The following is an 18,070-nucleotide window of genomic DNA, read 5'->3' on the forward strand; positions in this document are numbered from 1 at the left end:
AGATCTCCAGACTCCTCCTCGGACAGAAGGCTGTGTTCACTAACGCAGGAAGACGTTATGAGTTGATATGTTCAGTCATCAATCACTGTCTCGTTCTCTGCCTTCAGTGAGCCGGTGCGTTTATCTCAAACGTCTCGTGAATCATGTTTCTATAATAGCATCAGACAATCACTCCACATTATTCACTCATTCACTGGTGAAGAAGTGTCTTTTTAATGTAGCGCTACAAATAATAATTTATGATGATACCGTTCAAAACATTTATTGTTTATTCATTTATTTATTGCAGTTAGTTGTGAATAAATATATATATACACACACAATGTTTTTTTAAGTTGGTTAATAAATTGTAATTAGTTAAATGCAGTATTTTTGCCTTTATTTATTATAATAATATAATATAATCTATGTAGGTATGTGTGTGTGTGTATATATATATATATATATATATTTCTGCATTTATTTATTTGAATATTTTCACACAATATGATGTGTTCATATAAAAACACAACTAAATGAATGAATACATTAATATCATCATCATTCAAAATTATACCTATAAATAGTACTGTTATGTGTATTTGTACGCACACGCCTCCAGAGCAGCCGGAGTAACCGAGCCGTGTGTGTTCAATACTCGTCCGGCTGAGTGAGGACTCTATTCTCGTCGTAAGGGAAAATCAATAGGCGGTGCAACCTCGGACATGTAATGCAATGAAGCCGCTCCGTCACTACAGCTCCTGAAACACAACGGGAAAACAGTTTTCCATTCTAGATTTCCTTGAGGAATAATCCTTGAAGATTTACTCTCAGCAACACTTATTAGATCCACTGAGAAGGAAATTGCCTTAACAGCTTTTTATCACACTCTCTCCGTATATGAGTGTGTGTTATGAGGAGGAGTGTGTGTTATGAAGAGGAGTGTGTGTTATGAAGAGGAGTGTGTGTTATGAAGAGGAGTGTGTGTTATGAAGAGGAGTGTGTGTTATGAAGAGGAGAGTGTGTGTTATGAAGAGGAGAGTGTGTGTTATGAAGAGGAGAGCTTCAGTGCAGGAGCGCATCGACTCCTGTTTGTGCCTGTAGAGTAGAAAAGGTTTTTTGAAGAATTTTGAGGACATTTTTGAAGAAAATTGCGATATGCGATAACTCATTAATGCGATAATCAACAATGCTTAAAGTGTGTAAAATAAACTTAAATTATCTTTAAAATATATTTTAAATTATATGTTTCGCATTCTTTTTGTGACAAGAAAACATCCCTAAACTTCTGACAGTGAACATCAGTGTTTTACTGTAGTAAAGGATCCACTGGAGGCAAGTGTAAATGAGAACCCAAGTGCAGTTTATTATAAACAAAACCAAACATGAAATAAAAACATGGCAGAACATGAACACATAAACACGCGAACACACAACAGTGGTTTACAGGCAACAATACTTGACAAAGACACATGGCAAACAGGAGAGCTTAAATACACACAGGACTAATGACTAGACAAGAGACACCTGTGAACAATGAAACAATGAACCAATGACAACATGACACAGACAAGGGAACACATGGCAGGATCACATGACAGACAAGGAAACATGACGTGAACAAACCCAAAAACAAAACCGTGACAACTGTATATAAGAAGTGTTATTTTAACATCAGTGTAAACCTCGGGGTTCAGGTTATCCTACATTAGGGTTATTTAACAACACAAACTCAATAATCAAATGTAAAAATAAAACACTGCTTAGTTTTCACTGTATGAATTAAATATATCCTGATTCTTATTAAAGCTACAAGAGTTATTCAGCCGAGAGCAGCGAGTGATTCTCTCTGTCTTGTGTTCATGACCCCAGTTACTGCAAGCCGTTGTGATATGCATATTGCGATATATACATTTACGATATTTCGATAATTTCGATATATTATGCAGCCCTAGGGTTCAGATTATGTGATTTTGACTCCTAAATTCTTGTTGTGTCGTGGACAAGAAACATGTCAGACTGCACGTCCCAACCAATCATTGCTCGCCATGTTTAACGACGTGCGTGATGTCACCGAGAAGGCGTGTCCTGAGAAATCGAGTGGCGGTCATCTTGTCATCAGAAATTACCAAAAAAAGAAAGATATTAGGCTAATGTCATGTGGTCTGAACAGCATTATGAGGAAAAAGTTGCATTTTAAAGATGTAAAGTCACAATTCATAGTTTTCACATGATATCACAGGGTAAAACAAGACTTTTCCTCTATCGACCGCCAGTCATTTTTACCAGGTCATGAACTAATGTAGTAAGACAGGGATATTAACAGACCAAATACAGTATTCACATTATTAATGATACGGTACATACTATATACAGGCAAGCCCAGAATATAATGTTTCTCATTAAGCATTTTCCCATAGAAGAGCATTATAAAGAAAAAGTTTAACCATTTAGCGAGTTGGATTCATATTCTGAGCTCATCATCTGTATATAGTGTGCATCATCAATAAGGCTATACTGAATTTGGTCTATTAATTTCACTTTTTTAGTACATTAGGGCACTTTATGTGTTTGTAATGATTGAAATACTGAAGCAGGAGCTGAATATGGATCAGAAGTGCAAATAAAACTGCATTTTGTTCACATATCTTGTTATTGTTCTTTTGCAAGGTGATTACAGTCACGTGACTGAAAATTATGAATTGTAAGATATCAAGTCAAAACTAGATGCGAAAGTTCGTCGAGACAAACTTTAAGTTGGCTTGAGAAAGTTTGGACCAGAAAGTTTTTTGCTAGGCGGTTGCTAGGATGTTATGGGTGGTTGCTATGGTGTTGCTAGGGTATTTTGGGAGGTTGCTAGGGTGTTCTGGGTGGTTGCTAGGTGGTTGCTAGGGTGTCCTGGGTGGTTGCTAGGGTCTTTTGGGTGGTTGCTAGGGTCTTTTGGGTGGTTGCTAGGGTGTTCTGGGTGGTTGCTAGGGTGTTCTGGGTGGTTGCTAGGGTATTCTGGGTGGTTGCTAGGCGGTTGCTAGGATATTTTGGGTGGTTGCTAGGCGGTTGCTAGGGTATTTTGGGTGGTTGCTAGGCTATTTTGGGTGGTTGCTAGGGTGTTTTGGGTGGTTGCTAGGGTATTCTGGGTGGTTGCTAGGCGGTTGCTAGGATATTTTGGGTGGTTGCTATGGTGTTTTGGGTGGTTGCTAGGGTGTTCTGGGTGGTTGCTAGGTGGTTGCTAGGGTGTTATGGGTGGTTACTAGGATGTTTTGTGTGGTTGCTATGGTGTTGCTAGGGTATTTTGGGTGGTTGCTAGGGTGTTTTGGGTGGTTGCTAGGGTGTTCTGGGTGGTTGCTAAGTGGTTGCTAGGGTGTTATGGGTGGTTACCAGGATGTTTTGTGTGGTTGCTATGGTGTTGCTAGGGTATTTTGGGTGGTTGCTAGGGTCTTTTGGGTGGTTGCTAGGCGGTTGCTAGGGTGTTTTGGGTGGTTGCTAGGTGGTTGCTAGGGTGTTCTGGGTGGTTGCTAGGATATTTTGGGTGGTTGCTAGGGTCTTTTGGGTGGTTGCTAGGGTGTTCTGGGTGGTTGCTAGGTGGTTGCAAGGGTGTTCTGGGTGGTTGCTATGGTATTCAGAGCGGTTGATATGGTGTTACTAGGTTGGTTGGTAGTTGTCACAGATGGTTACTATGGAGTTTTTATAGAGTTCTTACTTAACTAATCGCTATTAGCATGTAGCTATTCACTGCTAGCATGTGTAGCATGTTGAAAGTGCTGTTTGCTAGCATGAGTCAAAAGAGCCAAACCTCATCTCTATACGATGTTCTGATACAGAGATATAGGTCTTGCAAAACGGTTGCTAGGGTACTCAAGTTTGGTTGCTATGGCGTTGCTTTGGAGCTGGTATATTTCAATTAAGAAGTTTAAAGTGGTTTGAAGTTTAAAGTGGTTTGAAGTTTAAAGTAGTTTAAAGTAGTTTGAAGTTTATGATAGATAGATAGATAGATAGATAAGTTAGATTGATAGACAGACAGACACACACACACTAACTCGCTCATACACTCACTCAGACACACACGCACACTCAGAGTTTATGAGTTTAGAGTTTATAAGTATAAATTGATGAGTTTATAAGTGTACGAGTTTTTGAGTTTAGAGATTATAAGTTTAAATGAGTTTACAGTTTATAAGTTTGAGTTTAAGAGTTCAGAGTTTATACATTTATGAGTTTAAGAGTTCATAAGTCTATGAATTCATGAGTTTAAGTTAATTAGTTTATAAGTGTATGAGTTTAGAGTTTATAAGTTTAAATGAAGTAAATTTAGTAGTTTGAAGTTTAATTTAGTTTGAAGTTTAATTTAGTTTGAAGTTTAATTTAGTTTGAAGTTTAATTTAGTTTGAAGTAGATAGATGAGTTTATTAGTTTAAATGAAGTAAATTTAGTAGTTTGAAGTTTAAATTAGTTTAAAGTTTAAATTAGTTTGAAGTTTGAAGTTTAATTTAGTTTGAAGTTTAATTTAGTTTGAAGTTTAATTTAGTTTGAAGTTTAATTTAGTTTGAAGTAGATAGATAGATGAGTTTATTAGTTTAAATGAGTCTCAATGGCTCATATAGTATATAGAACGGCAGTTTGGTTTAGTCTTCAAGGGATTTAGATTTGAATTTTTGTCGGTTGGTCAGTTTGAAAAAGTCAATGGGAGTTTTTCCGAGTTTTGATCGTCATTTTTAGGAAAACCGTAAGTCCGATCAGTTAGAAAAGATATAGCATACCGAGTCAGAATAGTCTGAAGGTCTGAGCCGAGTTTGGAGTATGTAGAGTTAAAGCTCTAGGCTGTATTAAAGTTATATTTTTTTAGTCTCAGAAGAAGAATAATAATATTAAGTTTAAGTACAATATCAGTAAGTTGGCTCTCTCAAGCCAACTTAATTACAAGAAATACAGTGCATTGATATTTTTTAACCCTCATGTTGTGTTCAAAACCCTATAACACTTGTGATGTTCCCGGGCAAAAATTACCGACCTATAAAAAATAGCTTATAAATAACTTGTTATGCTATATTATCACCCAATATTGGATTAAATCTTTTTGTCAACTTGTTTTCTTTCAATTAGGACTGGTTTTATATTTCTATTTTCATCTGATTAATCGTAGGCCTCATTAATCTGAGAGTAGGTATCTTTTTTTATTTTTTTGTAAAAAAAGCATTATTTATGATTATACCATGGGCTGGGTGAATACTCGATTCTGATTGGCTGCAGGGTGTCCATTATAAAGTGATAGAGGACACCTAGTAAAGGAGTTCTGGTGAAACTGACTGTTTACCGTTCGAAATGAATAAATAAATGCGCTGGCTACATCAGCTGTGAGTAACCATAGCAACAGGCAGTAAACTGAAGGCTTCTACGAGCTGAGCGGACTATAAATATCTCCGGTTGCTTAATAAACCGTCAGGCGTAACCAGGGAAACCAAGTTATTGTTTGTAAAAACTTTAGATTTCGATTGTAAAACGAATTAAAATATAAACTAATGTTTTAAAAATGTGTTATTTGGCAAGTGGCCATGGTATAAGCGGGTTAATGCCCTTCGAGGTGTACATTGTCAGGTATTAATGAACTTCGCTGCGCGTCGGACGGTTCACACCTCGCCGTCGTCCATTAATACCTGACAATGGACACCTCGTCATAATTTTGGAAATGAAAAAATGAAAAATTGCACTGTTGATCACACTAGTCTAATGTTGAACATGGAAGTTTGTATATAAGGTATACATTAACTAGTATTTTCGAGAAAAAGAAAATTTTCTCCGGGTCATAACACAATCTGAGGGTTAAAGTACATCGAGGTTTTTTTTTTACTCTATGGTGGAAGCAGTCTTAAAAAAAAAAAAAAAAGAAAAAGATAATTGACTTAAATTTACCTTAAAAAAGAGAGAGCCTGTGAAATATAAAGTGAAAAAATTACACAAATTTGTTTATGTTTTTAAATAAATATAAGTCACTTAATTCATGTTTTTTTCCTTTAAGGCAGAAATTGGCTTCCATGTGGAGGATTAAAAAAATAGGCTTAATTCTGTGTTTTTGCAGAGCTTTGTTAGTCATGTCGTGCTGACATTGTAATGACTGTAATTCGCTGTTTGTGAAGTAAAAACACTGCTCTACCTGTATAACGAGCCCTGAACACTGTCCGGTCACTAAGAAATTAGGATATTGGAATGATTAACATGAATATGAAAACAGTTTCTGCAATGCTTGATTCCTGCGTCCTTCTGTGAGTAAACACAGAGCGATCAGATCACGGCCTGAACCAGTCGCCCAGGGGTGCGTTTCCCAGTAAAGGCTAATTCAAAATATGAACACATTAATAATAATACAATAACAAACAGGTCAGTGTCATATTAATCACAGCTTTGGTTTAATATTTTCCATCCCAGTACACTGAGTACAATTTGAGTCCAGATAAAGCATTCTGGTCTGAGTTTGGGAGTCAAACTGCATATTAAAAACAGTCTCCATGTATCATTAATACTATAACATTATATAAACTCAACAACCTGGTAATACTAGAGTCTGCTGTATAGGTCTACAACTAGACATGACAGTTTTTATATTATTATTTTTTAATTAATACCATGAACCAGAAAAATTCAATGATACATAATCTTCAAAGTAAAAATACAAAGTTCACTATTATAGTACGATCATCATTGAAGAAATCAACTATAGTCACGACATATTGTCACAAAGTGGTCGTTCAACCACGTTGGTTAATGGTGTTATGGAGTAATAACTACTTTTAATTAACACTAGATGTTTCGCTATAAATTACAGACATGCATCTGAGGACTATTTCTAATTTTTCTCAGTTATTTTGCTTTATTTCCAGATTCGATCATAGACTCGTTCTCACACACTAGAGCTCGTTCACACATGCGCACTCTTCAACAACTACGCTTTAAATCTCTTGACAAACTAAAAGACGTAAATGACATTTGTATGTATTCTAAATAAAGACACAGATTGCACTGAATGTCCGCTTGATTATTTTGCTCAAGATCAGGATTTATTGAGTCCACATGTCATGCAAACTAGAAACTCTTCTTCTAACCACAGGAGATCTGTCGTTACACACACACAACTCTGCGATGCTGTTTGCGAATGTTCGTTAGAACGATGGTTTCGGGAAACACCGACTCGTTGAACTGCTGATAACGACGGAAATTGCGACCATAGTTGGCTAACGATGCGTTCGGGAAACACAGCCCTGTTTAGTTCCTGTCTCTCTCTATGAAGCTCCTCCTCCTGAAAAGCACACTGTGCTCTGATTGGTCGGCTGGAGCAGTGTGTTGTGATTGGTCGAGCGCTTCGAGTGTGTTTGGGAAATGTCCCGCCCCTTACCATAACCGCCAGTTGAACACACTACTAACACTCAACCAGGCCCCGCCCCTTTATTCTGACGCGATGTGAAATATGGGAGAATCCGATTTATGTTTTGAAGCATGTCAACATCTGTATCTTGTTTCTTGAAAGCAGTTTTTCTACTTGGATTAGATTTATTAAACTATAAAGGCTGGGAATGAGTCAAAAATCATCAAACTCTCTCACTAGATCATGACAAGAGAGATCTAACAAAGTTAACCAAGCTAATAAGTTAACGTAGAGTTGACCGTTTGAAGCACACAGCGTAACCCAATTAGAGCTCGAATAAGATTACCGTAACGCGATCGCATCAGGATGCCGATAACAAAATCAGCAAAGTGTTGTGCATGAGAGAAACACTCAACAATGTCTCAAACTGTGCTCAACAAAGTCAAAGGCAGTTCAAGTTGCCGCAAGAGAAACATCAAAGTAGGAGCTTCAATGAAACGCCATTATGTTCCCTGAGCCATATCATTTTCCTCTGGCATTATATATTTAGTATGTAGTTAGAGCTGAAGGTAAAGTGTGAAGGTCAGTGCAGTCACTGGAGCAGTGTGATATCTAGACTGTAGATAGGCCATTAAAACACGTCCTTTGGCAACGTAACCTTTAAGGCTCCTGTGGAGGTGAGGAAAACATGCGACCTGCCGTTTCAAAGAACACTTCTCTTTGTCTGTGTGAATGTGGCTGAACTACACGACTCGGAAACGGATCAGAATCAGATTTCCAAATCTTTCATTAGCAGTGGGATGAGACTGTTTCCACATGAACCGAGTTTCTGGCAACTTTATGATGTGCGAGATGAGAGTGATTTTAATGCGGGCGGTTGCTGTCAAACGTCAAACCAAAACTTTATTCCGACACCTTCAACATTTCTCACATCATCACAGTTTATTCGCTATAGTTCGGAAAATGGTGATAAAATATGACTCAGAATTATGAACTCAGTTGATATTTGACTGGTTTTGTCCGTCCTTCTGTTAGACTGTCTCACACATGAATTATGTTGAATATCTGTCAGCTGTTAAATTTAACGACACAATTAGATAATACCAGTTTAGCTCAACCAATCACCAAGCAATGCTTCATTGTGTTCAGTCTGTGTGTAAGAAGAGCATTAGATTAAGTGCATTAATTAAAGAAAAAACACTTCAGCAACACATGCTCAGGTCTAGGGATGGGATGATTACCGGTTTCACTATAAACGTACGATAAAATGTACTGACGGTTTAAAATTGAATTATCATTAAAACCGTGTTTGATTATTGTGATTTTAATAACTCACTGTAAACCCATAGACTGTAAAAAATATGGACAAAGCGTCTGTGACGTCACCCATAGATTTCTGAAGAACGGTTTTGAGGCCGTTTATGGGGGGTATGGGCGCCGCCATATTTCAATACAAATGTTCAGAAAGGATAACTTACAGGTATGATGTGTTGTGTCAGATCATGGCCGAGACGTCAAATTTCAGGAATTCCACTCGGCGCAGCCTATGCTCGTCGTCAGCTGTCAATCAAGCTGTCAATCGCGCCCTTATTTGTCATACATTTTATATCTAAATACGATCTAAACTAACGAGTTAGAAAAAAATTCACCCCCCTCACAGTTGTCAGGCACTCGGAACCTATCAAAAAATACAATAAAAGTACATGGGACCAACCTGTAAAAACATGAATTTATGCTGTGAAAACGGACATTTTAACATGGGGGTGTACGGACATTTGCTCCCTTTTGGGACCTTCCCCTAGCGGATTTTCGATGTATTGCAGTTTTTCGCACTTCCGGGTAGGCTTTATTTTTCAGATTAGAATGTTGCCGCTTGTGTAAACCCTGTCCAGCCAGCAACAGCTCTGACGCCGGCGCAGCGCCGCAATGTTGTTGTTTTTTTTATTGGAGAAGGAATGGCGGACGGCAGATTAATGTTTTAAATCTTACATGATCACAAAAATATTATCAAACTCTGTAAACAATAAATCAACTCTGATTTCATTTTCAATACAATCGAAAACGGAGACGCAAGACGGCAAGTTGTATTTGAATGAAACGAGAGAGCGCGTGCGTTGTGATGCATGTGTGATGTGTTATAATGCGTTGCTATTGACGACGGTCATTATAAGGAAGGAAATGCCACAGAATATAATCTTGCTTAAAAAAGTGCATAAAGCTGCTTGTTTTATTTGTTGTTTGTTGATTTTCAAATATAAAACTTGTTAATGTCTTCAGTGTGAACATCAGCTATTTTTGAACACTTTCATCTCATTTTAACAAAACCGTGATAATATTGATAATCACGATAATTTTGGTCACTATTGTCGTGATATGAAATTTTCATGCTGTCCCTAACCCTAGTGAAAAATTTAAGCACGTTTTGAATATTAATTATTTTAATGCACTTTTTCAGGCCTGCTCCCACTAGTAAAACAATATATCAAAAATGATATCTGGTCTGGTTTCTGAATAATTTTTTGGTGTGACTGTATATAGCAAAGCACAGGCAACTGAGCGTCGGTGACAGGCACGGCGTTCTGTGGACCCCGGGTAGAAAAGTGTGATATAGGTGTAAAATAAAAAGCTATTTTTGGTTGTGGAGAATGGAAGTGTGTGAGCTGAAATCTGCTGCTTTGACTGAGAAGGTTAAACACAGAAATAGATCTCTCAGATCTTCTGGTGCAGTCTTTGATATTTTTCCCATCATGCTTTGGAGGAAGTTTGGGGTTGGTTGAAGACTCTTTCTGCTCACTAAGGCTGCATTTTGATAAATACAGTAAAAACTAGGGCTGGGTATTGACACAAATTTCACAATTCGATTCGATTTCGATTTCGAACGCCTTCATTTCGCAATCGTTTTTTGTCGACATTTAGAAAAAAAATCGCAAAAGTTTGCACAAATCTGTAATGGAAACTCGCCTACTGACTCAGAAAACACTCTGAGTTTATTAACAAACAATTAAAATGTCTCCTTGCTATTTTTTCCCCAACATATTCATAATCATTAGGCTACTTTTGTTTTGCGGCAAGGTTTATGCGTGCGCTTGAGCGTGAGGCGTGTATTCCGGACCCTAGTGGCCTTTATGAGTATTTGAGTCTGTAAAAAAAGTCAACAAAATGAAAAGATAAAACCAACGGGTTTTTTTAGGTAATATGTGATGTAATCTTGTTAAAACGGATTTCATAAAATTGGTATCGGAAAAAGTACACTGTAAAAAAAAAAAGTTGCTGCCTCAAATTTTTAAGTACAATCAACTTGGATGTTCAAAGCATTTCAACTTATATTACATTAAAATTTGTTAATTTGAGTTAAATCTTGTATAAATTAAGTTGAAAATTGCTTAACTTACTTTGATGTGTTAAAGCCATGTAAAAACATATGTTGTCATAACTTATTGATCATTCAATTTTTTACAGTGTATCGTTCAGGAACCGGTATCGAAGTCAAGGTATCGGTATCGAACATTTTTGAACGATAGCCAGCCCTATTTATCAGTGTTGCTTTTGAAAACACCACAATGTTGACACTTACACAGTCAATCAGCAAATGACATACATGTACATGTATACGTAATACAGTCCTCTAAATATAGAAAGAAAGAAATCGCACACATCAGCTTCAAAGTCAACCTGAAGTTACAACTGTCCCTAAGTTCTTAATATACCTGCATATTATTAAAGAAATGTCTTTGTAAACTTTCATTAAAGGTTTCTCCACCCTTTTTCTATCCTGGATGACATCATCTCCTCCTCTCAGACCATCAGACTCAATTCTTTATCTCACAATCCAATCAATTACTGATGGATAAAATCAAGTTTTGTCTCATTAATCATCCTTCTTCACTCTGAAATGCTCCACATTACGAAAGCTGACTGTTATGTTGACTTTGCGACTCTTGTTTTTGCTGAGGAGTCTTGGTTCTGCTCTATTTCACTCACTCTCCATGTTGAAAGAGTGTAGCACTTCAACAACATGTAGATGTTCACACAATCTCGCAGCAACGGAAAGCCATTAAACGGACCATATTTTCTCAATTCTCCTCCACTTTTAAGTCTGCGGAGCCGTTAACAGGGTCCACTACTGGGACGTCTTCCAACAAAAACCTCTTCTCACATATTTGGATTCCCCACAGGATTGGCCTTGGCCAATGAAAATACCCCAAAAAACAGAAACCCAGGCCTCTCAACAAACGATAGACAACAATGTCATCCAATCTAGGAAAAAGGGCTTGATAACTAGGAAGGGTGTTGAAACACAACCTCCACAAAAGACTAAACTAAGAGTCTGGCTCTGTCCCAAAGACTACGTGGGCAGAGATTCTGTAGGCTGTTTTGAGAGGTGATTGTAAGGCAGCATCACATGTGTTCTGTACACTGAAAGCATTCCCACCAGGGCTCGCAAAATGGGTTGGGGGGGGGGGTGTTGTATGTGAATGTCAAAAAATAACATTATGATGTCTAGAAATCAATTTCAATAGTAACGTTACATTGGGTTTAATTAGTCTTTTAATGAGATCTACTAATATTGTTAATGCCGAGAATTTTCACTTGAATAAATGCATAGATCCGCACACTCTATTTGAGTTCTTCAATGGTCTGGTGGTAGATCTTTTGCCAAGCGTGTCAGAGGTTACGGGTTCTAATCCGCACTCGTATATTTTTTTTTTTTTTTTTTTATCAAATCCGAAAATGTTCATCAGTGGTTGTATATCAAGCAGGGACACGTTTGTGTGCATTTCGTTTTGTGATTTCACCGGAACGAATAGAGAGTCTCCGCAACGCCGATCGATTGAGGAGTGCATCCGAGTGAAGACTGTGTGCGAGCCACAAGAGAACATTATTATTTATTGCTACACTTCAATATGTGAATTATTCCATCAGAAAATTAACACTTTTAACGTTGTCAGAGTTTAAAACAACAAGAGCTGTGCACTTCAGTTGATATCTCCGATTCAGAATCTGACACAGACTGATTCATGTTCCATACTGGTCACACACATTTCAGTTCAGTTAGAACCAGATGCATATTTGTATTGATGATTCTAATTTGATTATTTTATATAAAATTATAAATACCTAATATGAAAATTTTGGCCGATGTCGATAACCGATAATTCTTTATGTTTGAAAGCCGATAACCGATATATATCGGCCGATAAATCTAAATCCAAATTTGTATTCATTATTTGAGAGCCTGATTACTAAAACAAATTTCCCACCATTAAAAGCCATGTCCCAAGCTCACAATTATAATGATGTTCTCATTATATAGCCGATATGACAGACTTGCACTGCTCATGTTGCCCTGAACCATATTTTCCATACTGAACCATACTTTGAAGTGATTCCAGTCATATGTCAAGCAATTCAAAAGCATCATGTTGAACAGTGCACATCTGAAGTAATATCCATTATTAATTTGGTATTATTTGCGTGCTTTTCAGGTCTAACAGTCTTTAGATACAGATTACGTACAGATATTGAATAAAGTAATCAAATGTAAAATAACACTGCATAGTCTTCACTTCATAAATTAAATATAGATTAATCCTAATTAAAGTTATTTTGTTGTTTGATTAACATTAAAAACAGACAGCCGCAGGGGTATTATGCTGCTGTCACTTTAAGACAATGCACGCATCCAATATAATGATGCTGTTACACATCCATTTTCTTTCTTGACTGTTTACGTTCACTTAAGACATCACCGACTACGGCTTTCTGGGGTTTCTGTCAGACGCGTGCGAGGGTATCTTTCACGTCTTCTTGCGCTTGAACGTTTTTTCCTTGGAAAAAAGAATTCTTCATGCCTTAAAATATCTTGAATGTAACTCGACACCCTTGTCTCATTTAGTATGCGCGGTTCTATGAATATGCAAATGAGCCCCGCCTCCACTCACTCACTCAGCTCAGAGATCCACTGGTTGACGATCACACGTTGATCTGATTGGTTACAAGGTAGTTTGTGACGTCAGAAACACCAGCGATTTCAAAGCGTGTTTTTGAGACTGTCTTTGGTTCACTGCAGTTTTAAGGAGGAAATACTCAGCTAAAAGCACATTAAAAACACCACATAGACATAAACAACATTAAAAGCTGGATTTTCACCACAGGGGGACTTTAAGACAATTAAAAGCTTAGTGTTGTTTAGCCATTTTAGGCTTGGCCCTTTTTTTGCCCTGTGTCTGTGTGTGTGTGTGTGTGTGTGTGTGTGTGTGTGTGTGTGTGTGTGTGTGTGTGTGTGTGTGTGTGTGTGTGTGTGTGTGTATGCATGTGTGTATACATTCAGTTCTTAAAAGTATCAAGTAAATAAATAAATCATATTTAAACCAATCTACCTAATAAAACATTTTACAAAAACAGCCACTTATTAGGAAGGTTCGACTGGGTTAAGTTGTTGTCTTAGGCAGTCAAAAGGAAGTCATCATTTTGTTATGTATTCTGAACTTTCCAGAGTGACTCACGTATAAACGAACCGTGCATTCATGCAAAACCTGTGGCATATAATTGCGAGTGAAGAATCAAGCAAACTTTATTTTATAAAGCACTTTACAACGACCGAAGTAGCCCAAAGTGCTGTACAAAACAAACCATAACACAACACAGCTAATGCAATATAAAATACATAGTGAAGTAAGTTAAAATTAAAACATATAAAACAAACAATAACATACAAAATGTCAACTCCCGGTGTTAAAGGCCAAGGAAAATAGATGAGTTTTTAAAAGAGATTTAAAATGAGTAAGTGAAGTGGCCTGTTTTACCGGCTGAGGCAGGTCATTCCACAATTTTGGAGCTGCCACAGCAAAGGCGCGATCCCCTCTGAGTTTACGTTTTGTTTTGGGCACGTGAAGGAGCAGTTTATCGGCTGACCTAAGAGAGCGAGTGGGTGTGTGAAGATGTATTAACTCAGAAATATAAGACGGGGCAAGACCATTTAATGATTTGAAAACAAATAAAAGAACTTTAAAAAATCGTCATCTAGCGCTGTCTTGTGTTATCATCATGAGTGTGCGCGCGTGGCTGACACACGACATGGTTTCTATTTGAGAACCGCCGTTAGACCGCACTGCCTTCCTGAAATTAGGGTACAAGCTTTCTCTGTAAAACCACAGTACATGCCTAACTGCTCAAAACAAACCTGTTGTTTTACACGTTTCTCTCTGAATTACTCACAATACATTCTTTACTGAAACATCTGTTATATTCGCGGGGCAGAAATTAAACCTTAATCTTTATCACTTGAAGTGTACCAGACCGGATGTTCAAATGAAGTCAACAACTATTACATTTAAAATTACATTTCTTAATTTTACCCATAGTAAAAAACTGGGAATTGTTTCCAATCACGATAAATCAATGTATCTATATCTACATAAATTATAATTTAAATTATTTTTACTTTTATCCATAAACATCCTTTAGAACGAAATGTTCTAAATATTGACTAGCAGTTTTTTTAATAGAAGTTGTGTGTGTGACAACATTTTAAGATATGTAAATATGCAAATTATTCACAGAATGCTGCTCTGATATATCTAAGCAAATGTCCAAGAAAATAAAAAGAACAAAATAGTAGGGATGCACGACATATCGGCCACCATATCGGTATCGGCCAATCAGGGCCGTACACAGGGTTTTATAAATACCGAGGTCCCAAAAGTGATCTTGCTAGGGGGGTTCGGGAAAATTTTGATTTTCCTGATCTCGACATGTGCATTTAAGGTGTTTGAAGACCAAAAAAGTGGACAACAGTAGCTTTAAAAGCATGTCAGTGGGCAGAAGCATGAAGTAGCCTATTTTATCAGATAACTTAATTTAATAATAATTAATTTAATAAGATAACTTGATTCTTAAACATGAGAATCAAACATGAGAATCAGCTTCAATGTCACAATGAATGATCCACACAACAAAATGGAAATGCAGAATGTTTATGCTTATTGTTGACAATACACAATCACATAATCGAAACGGGAATGGCCTTAAGTAAGAAATTATTCAAGGATTATTTTGCATAGATGTTACATTTCAATCAAACGCCAATGCAATCCTTACGTGTCCAGAGGCATGAGCAATTAGTATGAGCATCAAATTTCAGTTTTCCTAAATTAATCAATGTTTTTGGACTAATCTGTTCATTTAATGGCTCAATTGCTCACTCATAAAGACAGTCACTTGTCGCCACCTACTGGCTTAATGATGCAAGTTGCACAGAAAAGCGGAGTAATACAAACAGTGAGAATTCCCTGGTGAAATATTCGAACACATTCAAGGTCTACAAATATATTTATACAATAATAATGGTAATATATGTAATAGGTGCTTGTGTTGTTAAATTGAGCTTATAGTTTCTACTGTCTTTTAGCAATCTCATACCTGCTCTTCCTCTCTCATCTCCATCACCTTCTTTCTTTCTTCTTCTCTCGGTCCCTTTAATCTGTAAATCTCCCCGGGTGTTTGAGTGCTGAAGCAGCTCAGATGAGAAGCTCGGTTATCGTTGCGATGTGCGAATCATTGCAGCACCATAAAAGAGTTAATATAACGCAATTATTTCACAACATTCATACGCAGGGTACGACCCTGTGGCCAATATATGTTCATTTATAATGTTATCGTTATCGGCCCGATAAGAAAATGTGGCCGACATATTAAAACCGATAAATAATGGATTCTTTCCTTCACCTGAGACACTTCAGATGTGCACTGTTCACAATTATGCTTCTGAATTGCTTTAAAAACCCCTTACCTGTCAGGGATCACTGGTGATCCTGGATTATTTTTGTTCAAAATATGTTTGAGCTTATATATCTCAATATTAATAACAGTCTGGTTAATTTTGAGTCTTGAACTATAAACTCTCAAGGGTTGGCTTTCTAAATGTATGTGTGTTATGTTTCTATTCAGAATTACTTATGAGCAGTAACCTTTTTATTTTGGGCATTTCATGTATGCAGCACTTGCCAAAATTGGGGGTGATGAGGAAGGGGTTAAATATGATTGGGATCACTTCAAAAAGGAAAATACAGTAAAGTGCATCATGAGCAGCGCAAGTCTGTCATACAGGCTACATAATATTATAATGAGAACATCATTATAATTGTGTACTTTGGACATGGCTTTGAATGTTGAGACTTTCGTTTTTGTAATCAGGCTCTCAAAAAATTGGATTTAGATTTATCAGCCGATATATCGGTTATCGGCTTTAAAATATAAAGAATTATCGGTTATCGGTATCGGATAAAATTTTCATATCAGTGCATCCCCACATAAGAGCGAAAGAGGGTGTATCTAAACAGAGTCTATATTAAAAATTCTTCATAAAGACCTACAAATGTAAATTCTTCATACAATGCACGTCTCAAGTCAATTTTGCTACTTAAGTGTGACTTTGTTGCATTTTTATACAGCAACTGTTTTTTCTTTTCAGGGTTCACAGGTGAAGACAGACTATATTCCCTTGCTGCAATCACTGGCTTCATTTGGATGGAGACTCACTTGTGTGCTGCCTACACCCATCATCAAGACTAACAGGTAGAGACTCCTAGCTAAAATAATTGCCTTAAAGGGGTGGTATAATGCCCTTTTCACAATATGTAAAATAAGTCTTTGATGTCCCCCAGAGTGTGTGTGTAAAGTTTTAGCTCAAAATACCCCACAGATATTTTTATATAGCATGTTAAAATTGTCACTTTTTGAGGGTGAGCAAAAACACACCGTTTTTGTGTCTGTCCCTTTAAATGCAAATGAGCTGCTGCTCCCGGCACAGTGGGCGGAGCTTCAAGAGCTCGTGTTCTTTTACCTCACACACACATGCACTGAACATTTCCAAAAACGTTTAGCCTTTTATGTTCAAACCGGAGTCAGACAATGATGGAGAGACTCGAGAAGAAGTGACAACATGTAGAAGCAACAGGACATTTCTGAATGGTTAGTTGATGAATTTATGAAGCTGATGTGTAGTTATCTTCTAGTCACTGATTAGCATATTCTGTCTTAATAATCAATAAATCGCGTTCCTGAGGGCGGTGTTTATGTAAATTTTAAGGTTAGTGATGTCACTAACCTGTGACGAAGCTCATTAAGGTTTGTTGTAGTCCTTAAAAGCAATTTCTGTTAAAGGGGTCATGACATGAGAAACCAAATTTGTCTTGATCTTTTGGTATATAAGAGGTCTTTGTACCATTAAAACGTCCTGCAAGTTTCATAGCTTAAGACGTCCTCTCTATTATAAACGAATCATTTATTTAATCAAGCTCTAAATACAGCTCGTTCTGGATCCATGGTATGAAGTGACGTCACGGTACGAAGTGACGTAGCAGTCGTTTGCATATGACCGCCTCCAGCGTAGACAACTACGCTTCAAGCGCAAGATAACTATGCCTCATTTCATCATCGCATCTGTCACGCGCTTCACAGGTGTTCAGTCGACGTGCAGCGAGTGGGTCTGTTTACAAGAAGATTGCGATGTCACGCAGATATGTGCTGTTCCTGGCTGTGGACAAACAACATGTTTGAATAATATACGCTGCTGAAAGTTCCAGACGTCAGGGGAAGATGGATGCAGTTTATTTTTTTGCGGACGTCCCAGTCACGGCAGTGTTAATTTAGCGTGTGTTCTCCACATTTCAAGGATGAGTGACAGTTGAGAACAATTGCAGTATGATGCTGGCTTTGCCAGAAAACTTTTGTACAAGA

The 18,070-nt window shown here is 37.3% G+C and overlaps 1 protein-coding gene across 2 annotated transcripts in view; it reads left to right on the top strand.

Moving 5' to 3' along the window:
- Positions 1–18,070, top strand: part of rftn1b (raftlin, lipid raft linker 1b) — a 125,474-nt gene that overhangs the window by 89,319 nt on the left and 18,085 nt on the right. For both annotated transcript variants that reach the window (XM_082150097.1, XM_082150098.1), the window contains exon 8: positions 16,803–16,906. In XM_082150097.1, the coding sequence (XP_082006223.1) occupies positions 16,803–16,906 (104 nt within the window). The remainder of the gene's footprint in view (positions 1–16,802; positions 16,907–18,070) is intronic.

This window comes from Leuciscus leuciscus (genome assembly GCF_965113295.1).
Source record: "Leuciscus leuciscus genome assembly, chromosome: 20".
In the NCBI taxonomy this organism is placed as follows: Eukaryota; Metazoa; Chordata; class Actinopteri; order Cypriniformes; family Leuciscidae; genus Leuciscus; species Leuciscus leuciscus.